General features: G+C 39.6%; 2 protein-coding genes across 10 annotated transcripts in view; both read left to right on the top strand.

The window, feature by feature from the left end:
• Positions 1-15919, top strand: part of LOC105098088 (protocadherin alpha-C2) — a 169251-nt gene that overhangs the window by 74046 nt on the left and 79286 nt on the right. The window contains exon 1 of one of the 9 annotated variants that reach the window (XM_064484372.1): positions 11372-14251. The exons of the other annotated variants lie outside the window; for them this stretch is intronic. Within the exon in view, the coding sequence (XP_064340442.1) occupies positions 11819-14251 (2433 nt within the window). The 5' untranslated portion in view covers positions 11372-11818. Of the gene's footprint in view, positions 1-11371; positions 14252-15919 lie in introns of those variants that run through there. 9 annotated transcript variants of the gene reach the window in all.
• The window catches only part of LOC116152301 (protocadherin alpha-6-like), a 119784-nt gene that overhangs the window by 53803 nt on the left and 50062 nt on the right, over positions 1-15919 (top strand).

Genomic DNA, 15919 nt, shown 5'->3' on the forward strand with positions numbered 1-15919 from the left:
AATATCTGTCAGTAGGTCAGTAATAGTGTCCTTTCTTTTATTTCTAGCTTTAGTAATTTTAGTCTTCTGGCTTTTTCTGTTGGTCAGTCTAGCTAAAGTTTTGTCAGTCATGTTGATCTTTTCAAAGAATCAACTGTGGCTTCATTGTCTTTCTCTGCTGTTGTCCATTTTTTATTTCATGTATATACCTATCAGGAGGAGGTAATTTCCTTCTGTTCCTAATTTGTTTGTTGATTTTTATTATGAAATGGTGTTGGATTTTGTCAAATAATTTTTCTGCATCTATTGAGATGATCATGTGGTTTTGTATTTTAATCAGTTGATGTGTTATTATGGGCTGAATTGTGTCCTACCCAAACCCATCTGTTGACATTCTAACCTCCAGGACCTCAGAATGTGATTATATTTGGAGATAGAGCCTTTAAGAGGTAATTAAGTTAAAATGAAGTCATTTAGGGTGGACCCTAGTGCAATGACTGATGTCCTTATAAGAAGAGAAAATTAGGACATCAACACACACAGAGGAAGACCATGTGAAGACACAGGGAGATAAGACACCTAGTATGTGGTACTTTGTTATGGCAGCCCTAGGAAACTAATACATACAGTGTATTACATGTATTGATTTCCAGATGTTAAATCAACCTTGTGTTCCTGGGAATACAACTCTCGCTTGGTGATGGTGAATAATTTCTTTTACATTTTGCTGAATATAGTTTTCTAGTATTTTGTTGAGAATTTTCCTCTTTGTATTCATGAGAGATACTGGTCTTTAGTTTTCTTGTGATGCTTTTGGTTTTGGTATCAGGGTAGGACATGTTCACTCCTCTTCTACTCTTTGGAAGAGTTTGTAAAGAACTGCTATTAATACTTATGCAAATGTTTGATAGAATTCATTCATGGTGCCTTTTGATTCTGCTTGTTTGTTTGTTTTTGTATGTAATTCTATCATTACTAATTCAGTCTCTTTACTTTCTATAGGTCCATTCAGATTTTCTATTTCTTTGTGACTCAGTTTTGGTATTTGTGTATTTTAGTAATTTGTCTGTTTCACATAGGCTACTGATTTATTGGCATACAATTGTTCATGGTATTCTTTTATAATCTTTTTTTATTTCTGTACGATCACTTTTACTGCCTCCTTTTTCATTTCTGGTTTTAAGTACTTTCAGTCTTCCGGTTTTTTCTCCTGGTCAAAGTAGGTAAAGATTTGTCAGTTTTGTTGATCTTTTCAAAGAACCAACTTTTGGCTTTATTGTCTTACTCACTATTGTTTTTATATTCTTTATTTCATTTATTTCTGCTCTAATTCTAATTATTTTCTTCCTTCTGCTTGCCTTAGGTTGTCCAGTTTCTTAAAGTGGAAGTTTAGGTTATTGATTTGAGCTATTTCTTCTTTTTAAATGTCAACATTTACAGTTATATGTTTTCCTCTAGGCACTGTTTTAGTTGCATCCCATAAGTTTTCATATGTTGTGTTTTGATTTTTATTCATCCTAGAGTATTTTCTAATTTTCCTTGTTCTTTCTTCTTTGATCCGTTGATTGTTTAAGCATATGTTATTAAATTTCCACAATTTGTGAATTCCCCAAATTTCCTTTTGTTATTGATTTCTAATTTCATTCCATTGTGGTCAGAGAACATATGTTGTATGGTATGAATCCTTTTAAATTTACTGGTGCTGATTTTATGGCTTAGTGTTGAGAAGGGCAATCTCATGTGCACAGTCTTTCAACCCTCACTCAGCCACATAAGAATGGGTTTTGGAAAGGGAACCCTCATACACTGTTGGTGGGAATGTAAATTTGTGCAGTCACTGTGGAAAACAGTATGGCAATTTCTCATAAAACTTAAAGTAGAACTACCATATGACCCAGCAATTTTACTCCTGGGTATATATTTAAAAAATGAAAATAGTAATTCAACAAGGTACATGCTCCCCAATGTTCATAGCAACATATTATTTACAATTGCCAAGATATGGAAGCAACCTAAGTGTCCATCAACAGATGAATGGATAAAGAAGATGTGTGATACATATATCACACACACACACACAATGGAATACTACTCAGCCATAAAAAAGAATGAAAATTTGCCATTTTCAACAATATGGATGGACTTGTAGGGTATTATTCTAAGTCAGATAAATCAGACGAGAAGGACAAATACTGTATGATATGGCTTATATGTGGAATTAAAAAAATAAACTAATGAATATAACAAGAAGGAAATAGATTCACAGATATAGAGGACAAAGTAGTGGTTAACAGTGGGGAGAGGAAAGTGAGGAGGGATAAGATAGGGATAGAGGATACAATTCCAGTAAGATAGGGGTAGAGGTACAAACTATTGTGTGTGAAATAAATAAGCTACAAGGGTATATCGTACAACACAGGGAATGTAGCCAATACCTTACAGTAACTGTAAATAGAGTATAACCTTTAAAAACCTTTATAAATTGTGAATCATTATGGTGTATACCTGTAACTTTGAAAAAGAAGAAGGCAGCATTGACTGTCAAATGTCGTCAGTAAAGTTTGAGAAATATTTGTGCAATAATGAAATTGTTTTAAAGTGGGATTGTTATGGCTACACATTCTGTATATGTTTTTTAAAATAATGAATTGTTTATTTAAATAAGTGAATTTATGAAAGTAAATTATACCTAAAAATGGGTCTTGGGCTTCAACCAATTCCTTATCAAGAGATGAAGGGCCCACACAGCCTGTGCTGGGCTTACCACCTTGTGTGGGAATACATTTTCCCGTTTCAGTCTCAATAAATGCTCTATTATCTCTGCTTGGAGCATGCACACCATGTGGTACCTGCCCAACTCCACTGTTATATTTGTTCTTTTTTATTTTATTCTACTTTTTTGAAGTATAATTGATTTAAAATATTGTGTCAGTTTCAGGTGTACAGCAAAGTGATTCAGTTATACATACATATATATAAATTTTTTCAGATTATTTTCCATTATAGGTTACTACATGATATTAAATATTATTTCCTGTGTTATACAGTAAATCGTTATCCATTTTATATATAGTAGTGTGTATCTGTTAATCCAGTTTACCTCTCCCTCCCCTTTTCTTCTTTGGTAACCATCAGTTTGTTTTCTGTGTCTTTGAGTCCGTTTCTGTTTTATAAATAGATTAATTTGTGTTATTTTTTAGATTCCATATATAAATGATATAATATTTGTCTTTCTCTGTCTGAATTACTTCACTTAGTATGATACTCTCTAGGTCTATCCATGTTACTGCAAATAGTAATATTTCATTCATTCTTTTTTTACAGCTGAGTAATATTCCACACACACCCCCACCTTCTTTATCCATTCATTTGTGATGAGCACATCAACAAATGCTTCCATGCTTGGCTATTGTAAATAGTTGCTTCCATGTCTTGACTATTGTAAATAGTGCTGCTATGCATGTTGGTATGTGTTATGTTTGTTCTTAATGGGGAAGGGAGAAAGTCTTCCTACTGTGGCACAAGAGGGGTGCATGTAGGCAAATTGCTCTGCAGTGGCCTCTTGGAGAGACTTGCTGACCATGAGGTACTGATACCCACTATTGAAGCTGATCTTGCTGTGTCTCTTCCCTATATAAGTAAAGTGTTGCTACATTCAGTGCTTGATTGCATTGTGTTCTTCTTGGCAACTGCAATGCCAAAATGCAATGGGCAGAAGTGTTTATAGAGTCCTCCCTTGGGATTGATAACTGGTGCATGGTAATCTGCATGCTATTTAGCATGTGGTCTATCATGGAGAGTGTCCCATGTGCAATTGAGAAAATATATTCTGCTCTGCATTTCTGTAGAAGTCTTTTAGATGTAGGTAGTTTATAGTGTTTTTAAAGTCTTCCATTTCCTTATTGATCTTCTGCCTAATTGTTATCCATTACTGGAAGTAGGGTATTAAAATCTCCAGCTATTTATGTTGAATTGTCTATTTCTCCTTTCATTTCTGTCAGTTTTTGCTTCATGTATTTTGGGGCTCTGTTGTTAGCTGCCTATATGCTTATAATTTTATACCCTTCTAATTGACCCTTATGTCATTAAAATGTCCCTTTTTATTTCTAGTAATATTTTTGCTGATATTAGTATAGCCACTCCAGCTCTCTTATGGTTGCTGTTTTCACAATACATGTCTTTCTGTTCTTTTATTTTCAACCTATTTGTATCTCTGAATCTAAAGGTGTCTCCTGTAGACAATGTATAGTTGGATCTTGTTATTTTTAAATCTAGTCTGATAATTCTGCCTTTTGATTGGATTGCTTAATCCATTAACATTTAATATTATTACTTATATAGTTGGATTCGTGTTTACCATTTTACCTTTTGTATTCTTTATGTCTTAATTGTCTTTTGTTTTGACATTCCTCCTTTACTGATTTCTTCTTATTGAGTGAATATTTTCAAATATAACAATTTAATTCCTTTAATGAGTTTTAAACTGTATTTTTGGGTTATTTTCTCAGTGGTTTCTCTAGAGTTGTCTATATACTTTTTAACTTACCAGTATATCCTTCAGGTTTATGTTAACTTAATTCTATTGTGATATAAAGATATTATCCATATGTATTTCTTTTCCTTTCTCCATTTTTGTTTTATTATTGTTTTATATATATATATAGATACTATATATATATAGTATCTTGTCAGTTGAATTGTGGCCTCCAAAAAGATATGTTCACATCCCACCCCCTGGAGCCTGTGAATGTGACCTATTTGGGAAAAAACAAAGATGTAATTAAGTTAAGGATCTTGAGATGAGCTCATCCTGGATTTTCCAGGTGAGTACTAATTCCCAAGACAAGTGTTTTTAGACAAGATAGAAGAAAGGAAGACACAGACACAGAGGAGAAAGCCATGTGAAGTTAAAGGCAGGTACTGGAATAATGCAAATAATTACCAAAAGCTGGATAAGGCAAGGAATGGGACCCCTCTAGAGCCTCCAGAGGGAGTACAGCCTCCCCAACACCTTTAGTTTGGACTTCTCCCCTCTGGAACTGTGAAAAAAACTGACTTAAGCCACCCAATATGTAGTAATTTTTTACAGCAGCTGCAGGAAATCAGTACACATCTATATATATTACAAGCACAACAGTACATTGTTCTAATTATTGCATTATATAATTTTATATCTTTTGAAGATGCTGAGAAAAAAAGGAAAATAATTTTGTATTCATAGTGTTTCTTATTTGCCATTTCTGGTCCTGTTCATTTGTTCCTGTCGATTCGAATTACCATCTGGTGTCATTTCCTTGTCCAATACAGCTGTTTTCCCATCCACCTCCTTTGTACTGTAATTTGCAAAGTTGTTTCACTTCTATATATTATAGGCTCAACATTTATACATATTATTTCATATAATTGCTTTTTAAAAAGAAGAAAGGAGAAGCCTCTGGGCATATCTCAGAAGGATTACTCTTTCTTTCTGCTTGAATCACAAGGGGATCTTTCTTGGATGTTCACTGTGAGAACCTTGTGAGATTGCTGAAAGTAAAGCCTGTTAAAGTGGGGTGTGCGGCGGGGAGGACAGGGCTCATGACTGTGACCTCCAGGGGTTTCTCACTCTTAAGAGAGTCCACAACTCAGCCTCCAGCAATTTGTCAAAATTTCCATTGACGTGTTTCCTACCAGTCTCTGGCTCTAGTGGCTTCTGCTCCATGTAAGCAAAGCTTGGCTGTGACTCTCTGGATTTGCTTGTCTCTCCGGGAGTTTTCCTGTAATCTCAGTTCTCTTATGGGTTCAGGAAAAGTCATGTATCCAGCCTGTTATTACATGGAAAGGAGTGACAAGTTCTAAGCTCTTTACACGTTGAAGCTGAAACTGGAATTCTGAGTGTATATCATACTAATTTTAAAAAATCCTGATAGATAAAGCATACCCCTCTTTCTGAATCAGAGAAAACTGCTTCTACTACCTGCCTGCTGCCTTCAGTACTCCACCAGCTAAAGACAAGCTAGACTTTATGTTGCTGAAAGTTGAAGTCTGAAGTTTACTTTTATCTCAAGTATTTTTCTTAAATGATGTCTTTGGATTCTTTTTTCTTTTCCTTGTGTTTGGTTTCTTTAAGGACATCTATTAGGAATATGTTAGACCTCCTTTTCCTGTGTTTTAAAGCCATACTTTCCCCTTGAATTCTTTTAAATTCTTTGTTCTTTGCATTGATTTTTCTCAGCCTTCTCAAGTGCTTCTTGATCTCGACTGTGTACCAAGCAGAGCCTGTTCAGCTTTTTCTAATATGGCTTTAGTATCTGTTACTATATTCTGTTATTTATGATTTTATATTTCTCTCCCATTTATTTCTTGAATTGCATCACCTCAGTTTTCATGGTCTCTTGTGGCCTTTTCATTTTCTCCTTGGAGTTCTGTAACTCTGTTTTGAGTTCTTAATTCTCTGAGACCCTTTAAGATTGCTTTGTGACTCTTGACTAGAGGTCTCTAGTCAAAAAATATTTTTCTGCTTGGTAGTAAAAATTTCCAGGTGTGTATTCTTATCTGTTATTTTTCATATTTATTTTCTTCTTTCTTGTTATGTTTATGTTGATTCAATTTTGGCTCTTTTTCTATTACTCTTTATCTTTTGAGAGGGGTTCATTTAGGACCAGCTACCTGCAGGTGGAGCCTGTCAATGGATGGGCCAGCTGTGCTCTGGACCAACGTGAACATTTCCTTATTTATCATTTGTTAGAGTGGTTCGTGTGTACCTTAGCTTTTACGTATCTCCAACTAGTGAGAACTGGCAGCTGGAAAGCAATCTGTCATCCAGAGTTTTCTCTTAACCTTACCATATCCTTATGTTCACTCTTGAAATAATGATGCCTCTGCTCACGGTCACATTCAGTCCTGCCTTCTCTCCTATTTTGTGCTTACAAACAGGATTATGGGAGAGTCCTGTCTGATTCACTATGTACCTAGATGGTTTTGTCCCAAACAAGGGATCAACAGCTTTATATTTCAGTGTGAAGCACTACTGTGGAAAACTCCAGGCTACTGGCTCTTCCCCAGGTCTTCAGTGGCAGGAATCCTCTCTCAGCTTTTTCTCACATCTTGGCCCAATTTTCATGGCACTTGGTAACTTCTCTTCATATATACTATGGTTGAAGTTCAGACATTTTAAAGAGTTTCATCAAAGATGGAACTTTTTTTTTGTTTGCTGTTCTTTTGTTGTTTTTGGTAGGTTTCATGGAGGAGAAGAAACATTATAATGTCCATTTTCATTTATCGATAATTGATAGAAATCTCACTTTTTGTCTAGTTATTTTTGCAGGTATGTAGGAAAGCTGTGTTTTTTAAATTTAAACGAATCATCTCATTGCTCTCTTTGTTAGTTCTAATTATTTTTTTCTTTAATTCTGTGGGAATTATGAGTAGACAATTATATTACCTATAAATTTAACATATATTTATCTAACATCTAACATCTATTTTATCCTCCTTTCTAACACACACACTTGTTTATCTTGTGTTGTCTAGAGTATCAGAGTCAGTACTGAAAATAGCCGTGACGTGAAGTGTCCTATTATGGTCATGATTTTCCATGAGAATAATTCTGGTGCTTTTACTATTTAAAATGAAGACAGCCAATTGTGTGTGTGTGTGTGTGTGTGTGTGTGTGTGTGTGTGTGTGTGTGTGTGTGTGTGTGTGTGTGTGTGTGAGAGATAGCTGTCAAATTTTTATCAAATTTCTTTTAACTGTATATATCATAGTGGTGATCTGGTAATATTTTCTTTTGAAACTATAATATAATGTGAGATTTGTGAGGATTCCTTTTTGGGGAATGTTGATAGTATCTTTGTCAGATCTTTATTTTAGGTTAGGCACTCCTAATAAGCTGATGTCAGGCAGTGTGGTTGGTAATGGATGCAAGCCTTCCTTTTCAGCCACCATTGATGAAAATTTTCATCTGCAGCTCAGAGAACGATGTGGTGTGACTGCTTACCAAATATGTAGGAATGTGAAATTTGATCTAAGTAAAATATATTATGTGAGTGAACCAGATTGGCTAGCTATTCTCACAATGACATTAAGCAAATCTGAGTTAAAACAAATTAAGTATAAAAGTCTAGAACTATTTGATCTGTGGCTTAATAGCAACTAGGGAAAAATAGATGTGAATTTTAGTTTTCAGTCCATGATAAAAAAAGTTATGTGATGCAGCTGTTAAAGAACCAGATGCAGTTTTAGACTCTATTACTTGATATGTAGTTTTTGGAATGATTGGGCTAGATCGCCTCTTCTTGGATATGATTTGACCAATCTGGAGTATGACTTTAAGTTGTGTGGGCTCCACTTTGATTATGAAATAGAATAAGATTTTATAAAAAGGTAATTTTAGAAAAATTGATACATAGCTATAAAAAGTAGTAAGTAAACACAGCATATACTTAATCAGAGTGAAGTTTCATGAAGAAAGTTCAAAGATACTTTATATATTATGTTATTGAGAAAAACTAATTCCTTGGTAGTAAAAACCTGAGAAAGGAATTCTATAGTAATTTGCTGTTGGTAAGGAGTTCAAGTAAGAAAAAAAAAAACCTAACAATGATTGACACAGGCTGTTGTGTATGCAGAGTGCTTTAGCCACTTAATTTACATGCCCAGAGCTTAGCTGGATATTTAAGAAACAAAATTGAGTGATACAGATCTCTACCCTCAAAGAACTCCCAATCTATTAGACTTGATTTGGACCCTTTATGAAGCTATTTTACAGGATAAAAATTTGCTTAATGTGTTTGTGATGTCCAGACTTTTAATTTAGTTCCCATAAGTACATAAAATACTCCCAGGGAATAATCTTAAGCACTAAGAAAGTTTTGTTTAAAGTATAATAGCCTTTTGCTGACAAACACTTTGGTGGGTATTCAGATTATTCTCCTGTTTGGCTTCAAGATCTCTAATATGAATTTATGCACAATGGCAAGAAATCTTTTGAATTTACAGATTAAGGCCGAGTTTGGTTGGAGAGCTTTATAATAATAGTCCTGACAGTAGAGCCCAAACAGAAATCAAAACAACGTTTTTGCACCGAGTCCACTTAAAGTTGTACTTGCACTGAATTACAGGCTTGAAAATGCTTGAATTAGGAGAAACTATGGAAAATGCCATAAACTGGCAAAGTGAAATATTAGAAAGGAAAGGTTCTGCTAAAGCGAAGTTTTGCTAATTTATAATTTTAAGGTTCACCTAGACATCTTACACAAAAAGAAAAATTCTTGAGACTTCTGCGTCTTTGAGATGTCCAAATATCTCAATATCTCCTAAATATTGCTTCCCCATGAATCTCAGTTATGCCTAAAGATAGGGAGGCAGATGGTGGGACACATTCCACTAGGTTAGTGCTGTCCACTTATTCCTGAGACAAACTAAACCCTTTGAAAATAAACATCAGTGGCAGTTTAAACAGAAATGAGAGAAAAGGGAAGCCAAAGGGTGTCTGGGAAGTGTGTGAGTAGGGAAGAGTTTTCATCAAGATTTTCCATGCTGATTCTCAATAGGAGTTTTTCCTTCTCCCCACTCGCTAATCCACACCCACGCATACTGTCCTCCTAGATGTACTTCAGAATTCCTAAACCCAGTGTAATGAGAAGCTTGATTGCAGATCTAAAAGTCAGGGGCCTTTCAAAAGTTATGTACATCTCTCCAGGTGCATTTCATCAGCTGCTAATGGAAAAGTGAAAAGTATAGCCTTTTATTACCCCAAAGCAGGTAGCTTGGTTGGCAGCATTAAATTAAAATGAGGAAATGCCAGTCCTGATCTCTGGCGCTGAAGTAGATAATTAGTTTTGTTCTGAAATTTGGTGAGGAATAAATTTAATTTTTATGAGTTATTTCACATCCTAACAAGGATCCCCAGTGATGGCTGTGCTTATGCCTCTTCTTAACACTTCAGTAGGCGGACATGTTTCTTGCTTTAACTTTATCTAAGCCTTGGTGTCAGTGATATTTTGGTTCCTTAATTCAGAAAGACAAATTAGTCAGGGGTATTTACTACTTACATTGCCTTATGTGGCAGCCTGCCCTACTTCCTTGGAAGAAATAAGGGATGGGTTTGTGATGTTCAGAGAAGGTGGCTGGCTCTTAGTGGTGCACTGAAGTTTCCAATCCTACTTTCAGTCTTAAGACCAGAAAGCTGGAGCTGCCTATCTACCCCTGCCCCAACTCCATTTTAACTGACAATTTAAAAATTATTAGAGAAATAGTTAATGTTCAATTTAGTGCTCCATTTGTAAGCACTGAAGTTGAGAGAATTATGTAAATAATCCCCATGTATCCAGTACTCAGCTTCAATAATTATCAATAACTTTTAGGCAGTTTTCTGACCAGAAAATATAATGCCCTGATAGCTTGAATTCTTGATCTATATTCAGCCTTTGTCTTTCAAATTTTGCTTCTTGAGGCTTCGGACACTACAATTGTATTAAACGAAGGACTTGAGTGAGGAATTTAGTGTTTAACGGTCATTTAAAAGAGTCTCTTTTTCAGCTCTCTTCCCCCTCAGGGAAAGCCCCTGGCTGTAGGGTGTTAGGTGGAATTTGGAGGTATTTCTTATAGCAAACAGATGTTTTTTTTTCGTAGAACTGATCATTGTCTCGATTTCCATGCAGAAGACCCGCTAAAAACAAAGCAGGAGAATGAGGGCTATCAAGCCTGTTCTTAACCTACCTCATTGCTGTTTTCTAAATATTTACAGAGAGCAAATTCATAGGATAGTTTCCTGGTCACACTCCGGAGAGTATCTCAGTATTTCCTTGCCCTTCCACTTTGCACGTCCTGTTTAGGAGTGAGCTGTTCACCTTTCTGAGTTTCTGGTGCTTGATATTGACTGGTTCCTAACCCCTTCTTTCATCCGGAGCGTCAAGGGACGTTTGCAAACCACTCCCAGTAGGGCCTCCTGGGGAAAGAGAAACTGCTGACCCGCAGAAAGCGGGACGAACGTAGTAGACCTGGAATTGCGCTCGCCCACTCTGGTGTCTCGGAAAGCCAGAGTCCCGGGGAAGCTTGAGGACGATACTGTTTCCCAATTTGCCCCTCGCTGGTCGCCTCTATTGAAATCTTGGTGGCTCCTGGGACATACTAAGATGCAGGAGAGACTTTAACCCACAGCGGAGAGGCTGAGAATCCAGCACGGAATGTACCATAGTACTTGGTTTGGGAGCTCCTGTTTCCTTAAGGCTCGAAGGCGTAGTAGTTCACGATCACGGTGCCGCCTCTCACCGCCTCCGCCTCCGTTCCTCTCGGAGTTCGCCCTCTCCGCGCGCGCTGTAGGGAGTCGGTGGTCCGAGCGCCTGGGACCGGACGTTTGACGAGAGGCCCGTTACAAGCCGTCTTCAGGCAGAGGCTGTAAGCGTTAAAACCAGGGCAGTCTCAGGGCGTTGTCCTAGGAAACGCCGTTTAAGGGAAGATGTGACAGTTTCTCGGAGCGTCTTCCTTGCCCCGCCCCGCGCTCGCTGCCCGGCCCGGGGGAGCGGGCGGGGGCGAGATCCCCCGAGGTCGCGCTTCCCCGGCCCCGGCGGTTTACCTCGTCCCCGCACCCCTAGGCGGCGCTGCGCTCCTCCGCACCCGGCGGGCTCTGCTTTCCCAGACGGCTGCCAAGCCTCCAGTCTAGCAATCGTAGCTCGCTGCCGGCCAGCCCCGGGCAATTCCGGTATTCAGAAGGCGAACGTCGGCGGTCTCTGCACCCCCAGCCGGCAGCCGCGGCCGGCCGGCCCTCGCTCTTTATCGCGGCTAGTGCTCTCCGGGAGTCCGGAGCATGATCCTGGGTCACCGCTGGCGGAGCGAAGACGCCGAGAGGGAGGGAGGATGGTGGGCTGGAAGGTGGCGGTTCTATGCTTGTGGGTCTCCTGCAGCTCTGCAGCGGGACAGCTCGAGTACTCAGTGTCGGAGGAGACCGAGCGGGGCGTAGCCGTAGGCAATGTTGCCCAGGACTTGAGGCTGTCAGCGGCCGCTCTGTCCCTGAGGAACTTTCGCTTCCTTTCCAGCCACGGCGAGCCCTACTTCGGGGTTGATCTGGCCAGCGGTAGCTTGGTAGTCCGAGAGCCAGCGGACCGCGAACAGCTGTGCGGGGCCAAAGCTGCCTGCGTTTTGACCTACGAACTGGTGCTCGAGGACCCGCTGGAGCTGCACAAGATGCGCATTCACGTCCTGGACACCAACGACAACTCACCTCACTTCCCTGCTGGCGACGTGCAGCTGCACATTCCCGAGTTCCTGATGCCAGGAGCCCGCTTTACACTCCCTAATGCCCAAGATGCCGACGAGGGAAGCAACGGGGTGCTAAGCTACAACCTGAGCCCCAGCCAGCACTTTCGCCTGGACATGGGTTCGCGGGTCGACGGCAGCGAATACCCGGAGTTGGTATTGGAGAAAGCGTTGGATCGGGAGCAGCGTGCCACCCATCAGCTGGTGCTCACCGCTCAGGACGGCGGGCTGCCGGTGCGCTCTGGAGACGCACAAGTCACCATCATCGTGGTGGACACAAACGACAATGCGCCTGTATTTGAGCGCACAGTATACCGCACCAAGGTGCCAGAGACTGCCCCCAACGGGACTGTGTTATTCCGAGTTCAAGCCTCGGACCCGGATGAAGGCTCCAATGGGGAAATCCGGTACTTCTTAAGTAACAGCACGCAAGCAAAGCTGCGACACTACTTTCACGTGCACCCAAGAAATGGGGAAGTGCGGGTAGCTGCTTCACTAGGTCCGCCTGAAATGCTGTTGGAGGCATATGTCGAGGCCAGAGACGAAGGCGCCTTCAGTCTAGCCAGCACTGCCAAACTGCTGGTGGAAGTGACTGATGTGAACGATCACGCCCCCGAGGTGAACCTCCTCACTCTCTCCAGTCCGGTTTCCGAGGACGCCGCCGCTGGCACAGTGATTGCTCTCCTTAGTGTAAGGGATGAGGACCTCGGTCCCAATGGTAAGGTCATTTGTAGCATGTCCACTGGAGGCCCTTTTAAGCTGAAGTCTTCCTTTGACAACTACTACAGCTTGCTAACTGATGGGCCGCTGGACCGGGAACAGGTCAGTGAATACCAAGTCCTGATCACCGCCTCTGATGGTGGCTCGCCCCCGCTTAGCACTCGCAGGACACTGATTGTGTCAGTTGCTGATGTCAACGATAATACACCAAGCTTTTCTCAACCGAAACAGGAACTTTTTGTGGCTGAAAACAATGGCCCTGGGGCCTCTCTAGGACGCGTGTTTGCCCAGGACCCAGACCTGGGAAAGAATGGCCTTGTCTTCTATGAGCTGTTGGATGTTATCTCTGAAGGGCAGGCAGCCTCTAGCTTGGTGGCAGTAGATTCATCCAGCGGGGCTATCTCTGCCAAAATTGCCTTTGACTTTGAGCAGCTCAGGGGGTTTCACTTCCAAGTGGAAGCCCGGGATGGTGGCTTACCTCCCAGAAGTGCAACAGTGATTGTGAACTTGTTTGTGGTAGATAGGAATGACAATTCTCCAGTCATCCTGTTTCCTTTGCCCAGAAATGGTTCTGTTCCAGTGGAAATTGTGCCCCGCTCTGCCAGAACAGGACATTTGGTCACAAAAGTGGTAGCAGAGGATGCAGACAGTGGCTCTAATGCTTGGCTTTCCTACCACATCTCTCAGGCTTCTGACTCTAGCCTTTTCAGAATTTCAGCCAGTATGGGAGAGCTCCGTACTGCTCGCTTGGTTCTTCCCACTGATGCAGTTAAACAGAGGGTGGTGGTAGTGGTTCGGGACCATGGCGACCCATCACTTTCTACCTCTGTCACATTGGGCGTGCTGTTGAGCAACTCTGCTCCTCAGGTCCTTCCAGACTTTGAAGATGCCTGGGAAATAGAAGGGCACCTTTCTGCCCAGAACCTGCATTTAATAATTGCCCTGGCCTGTGTTTCGTTTTTATTTTTGGGGTGCTCACTTTTCTTTGTGTGTAGCAAATTGAGCCAGAGCCCAGGTTGTTGCCCTCAAAGCTGCTGTCACTCTCCGGAGGAGTCCAGATGTGGAAACAAGATGGTTTCCAATCCTTGTGTGACATCAGCCACAATAGATGTCACTACAGTGGAGAGACTTTCTCAGACCTATCTCTATCGGGCCTCTTTGGGACTTGGTTCTGATAACAATAGTTTGCTGTTACGTGGGGAATACGGTGCTGCTAACCTGAGAAATGTGGCCACTGGTGTAGGACTGAGTGTGCCAATTTCCTGTATTCAGATTCGGAATAGGAAAGGGGACCACGCCAATGTCAATGCCATGGTAAGCAAATTTTATGGGATTTGAGTACCTTGACCAGGAAGTGGCCACTATTTTCTGAAATGTTTCTTAGATGAGCCTTTGGCAACATTTAATCCATTGGATTGAACACTCTTGCTTAGCACCCACCGTGCTAAGAATTCTGAGAGTACACAAGTATTAAAAAAAGACTGTTGTTGGCTTCAACAAGATTATAGCGTATTTTTGAGGAACCAGGGAAAGAAATTCAAACCTATTAAAGCACAGTAAAAGTAACTTAGCATCTAGGTCTAAAATTAAAAATAATCAAGCACTGAAGTTTCTGGTACGAGTAATAAATGATCCGAGACGTCTTTAAATAATTCCTTTTGGGAATTTCTTTAAGGAATTACTTAAAGCAAATATCTCTTCATTCAAAAAAGTATTCTGAGCAATGGTGATGTGTAAGGCATTATGATACCTAAAGTAGGAATGAAAAATATGTAAGAGTCTTTGCATAATGCAAACTTAGTATCATGGAAGATGAGACGTTTCCTCAAGCCGTCACAATACATAATTTAAAAACGATGATAATCTAAAACAGGTAAAAATAAATCGCAATGGATGTTCAAAGAAGGGGGAGGGAAAACATGAGAGAACATCTAGGCAGGGAGGAGGGAATCAGAGAAGGCTTTGTGGTAGAGATGACATTTGAATTGGATCTTGAATTATATAAAATGCAGTATATTCTCTAGACTGTACTTTACAATGAAAAGCATTTTGGCAAAGTAGTCTTTTTTTGAGAATGATACACCAAAACATAGTGAATAGTTTTTGTAAGTACGTAGAAATTATAGGCATGTTTCAAAATACCTATTTGTACTGACAGAAAGAGGATAACACAATTGGTACAGGACTTGACAACCTTTTATTTTGTGTTCTTGATATATTTCATAAAGAGGACAGATGAGTAATTATGTCAGAAACATTTGTGTGTTCAGAGGTACTCTTACCATTCAAAGTCCGTTCAGTGTGGATTGAATATTCTTCCTATTTTAGAAGCCAGTATACTTAGAAATAAGGAAATATCATATTTGAGAGTAATGCATTTAATAAAAATTATTCAACTACTGCACCTTATCTATAATGGCCCTTGGCATTTTAAAACTTTCTGAATTGAATGGGAGCAGTTGGGATAGCAATTTTACAATACTACTTTCTGATTTCTCATAGAGATCACAGATATAAGGGAAGGAGGTGTGCAGAAATTTGAGAAGGGAAGGTTTTGCTATTCAAAGCAATAAGGGTAAAAGTGGATTGTAAGTTATTCTTCAAATAATGATGTTAACTACAAATAAAATAGATTTGCATCCACTAAAACTTTGCATAATTAATATTCTCACATGATATAACAGAATCCAGTATATACTATATGATTAGTAAATACTTGCTGAATGAATTCATAAGTCAATTTGTGAATATGTGAATTAGGTGGTAACACTGTTCAATTTAGAGGGAAAGACTCTGACTTACTTTTCTACTTTATGTGTGTATATAGGAAACAGTTCAAAGGCCATTTTCAAATATGTTATTTCAATGATTATTTTCTTCCTTGTGATATATGATCATGAAACAACATAACAGGGATTTTCTGGTCTTAGAGCTGACATGAAAAACCTCAGTGCTGTCTTCTGGGGCTAAATATGAGTCCAG

The sequence above is a fragment of the Camelus dromedarius genome, chromosome 3 (assembly GCF_036321535.1).
Source record: "Camelus dromedarius isolate mCamDro1 chromosome 3, mCamDro1.pat, whole genome shotgun sequence".
Taxonomy (NCBI): Eukaryota; Metazoa; Chordata; class Mammalia; order Artiodactyla; family Camelidae; genus Camelus; species Camelus dromedarius.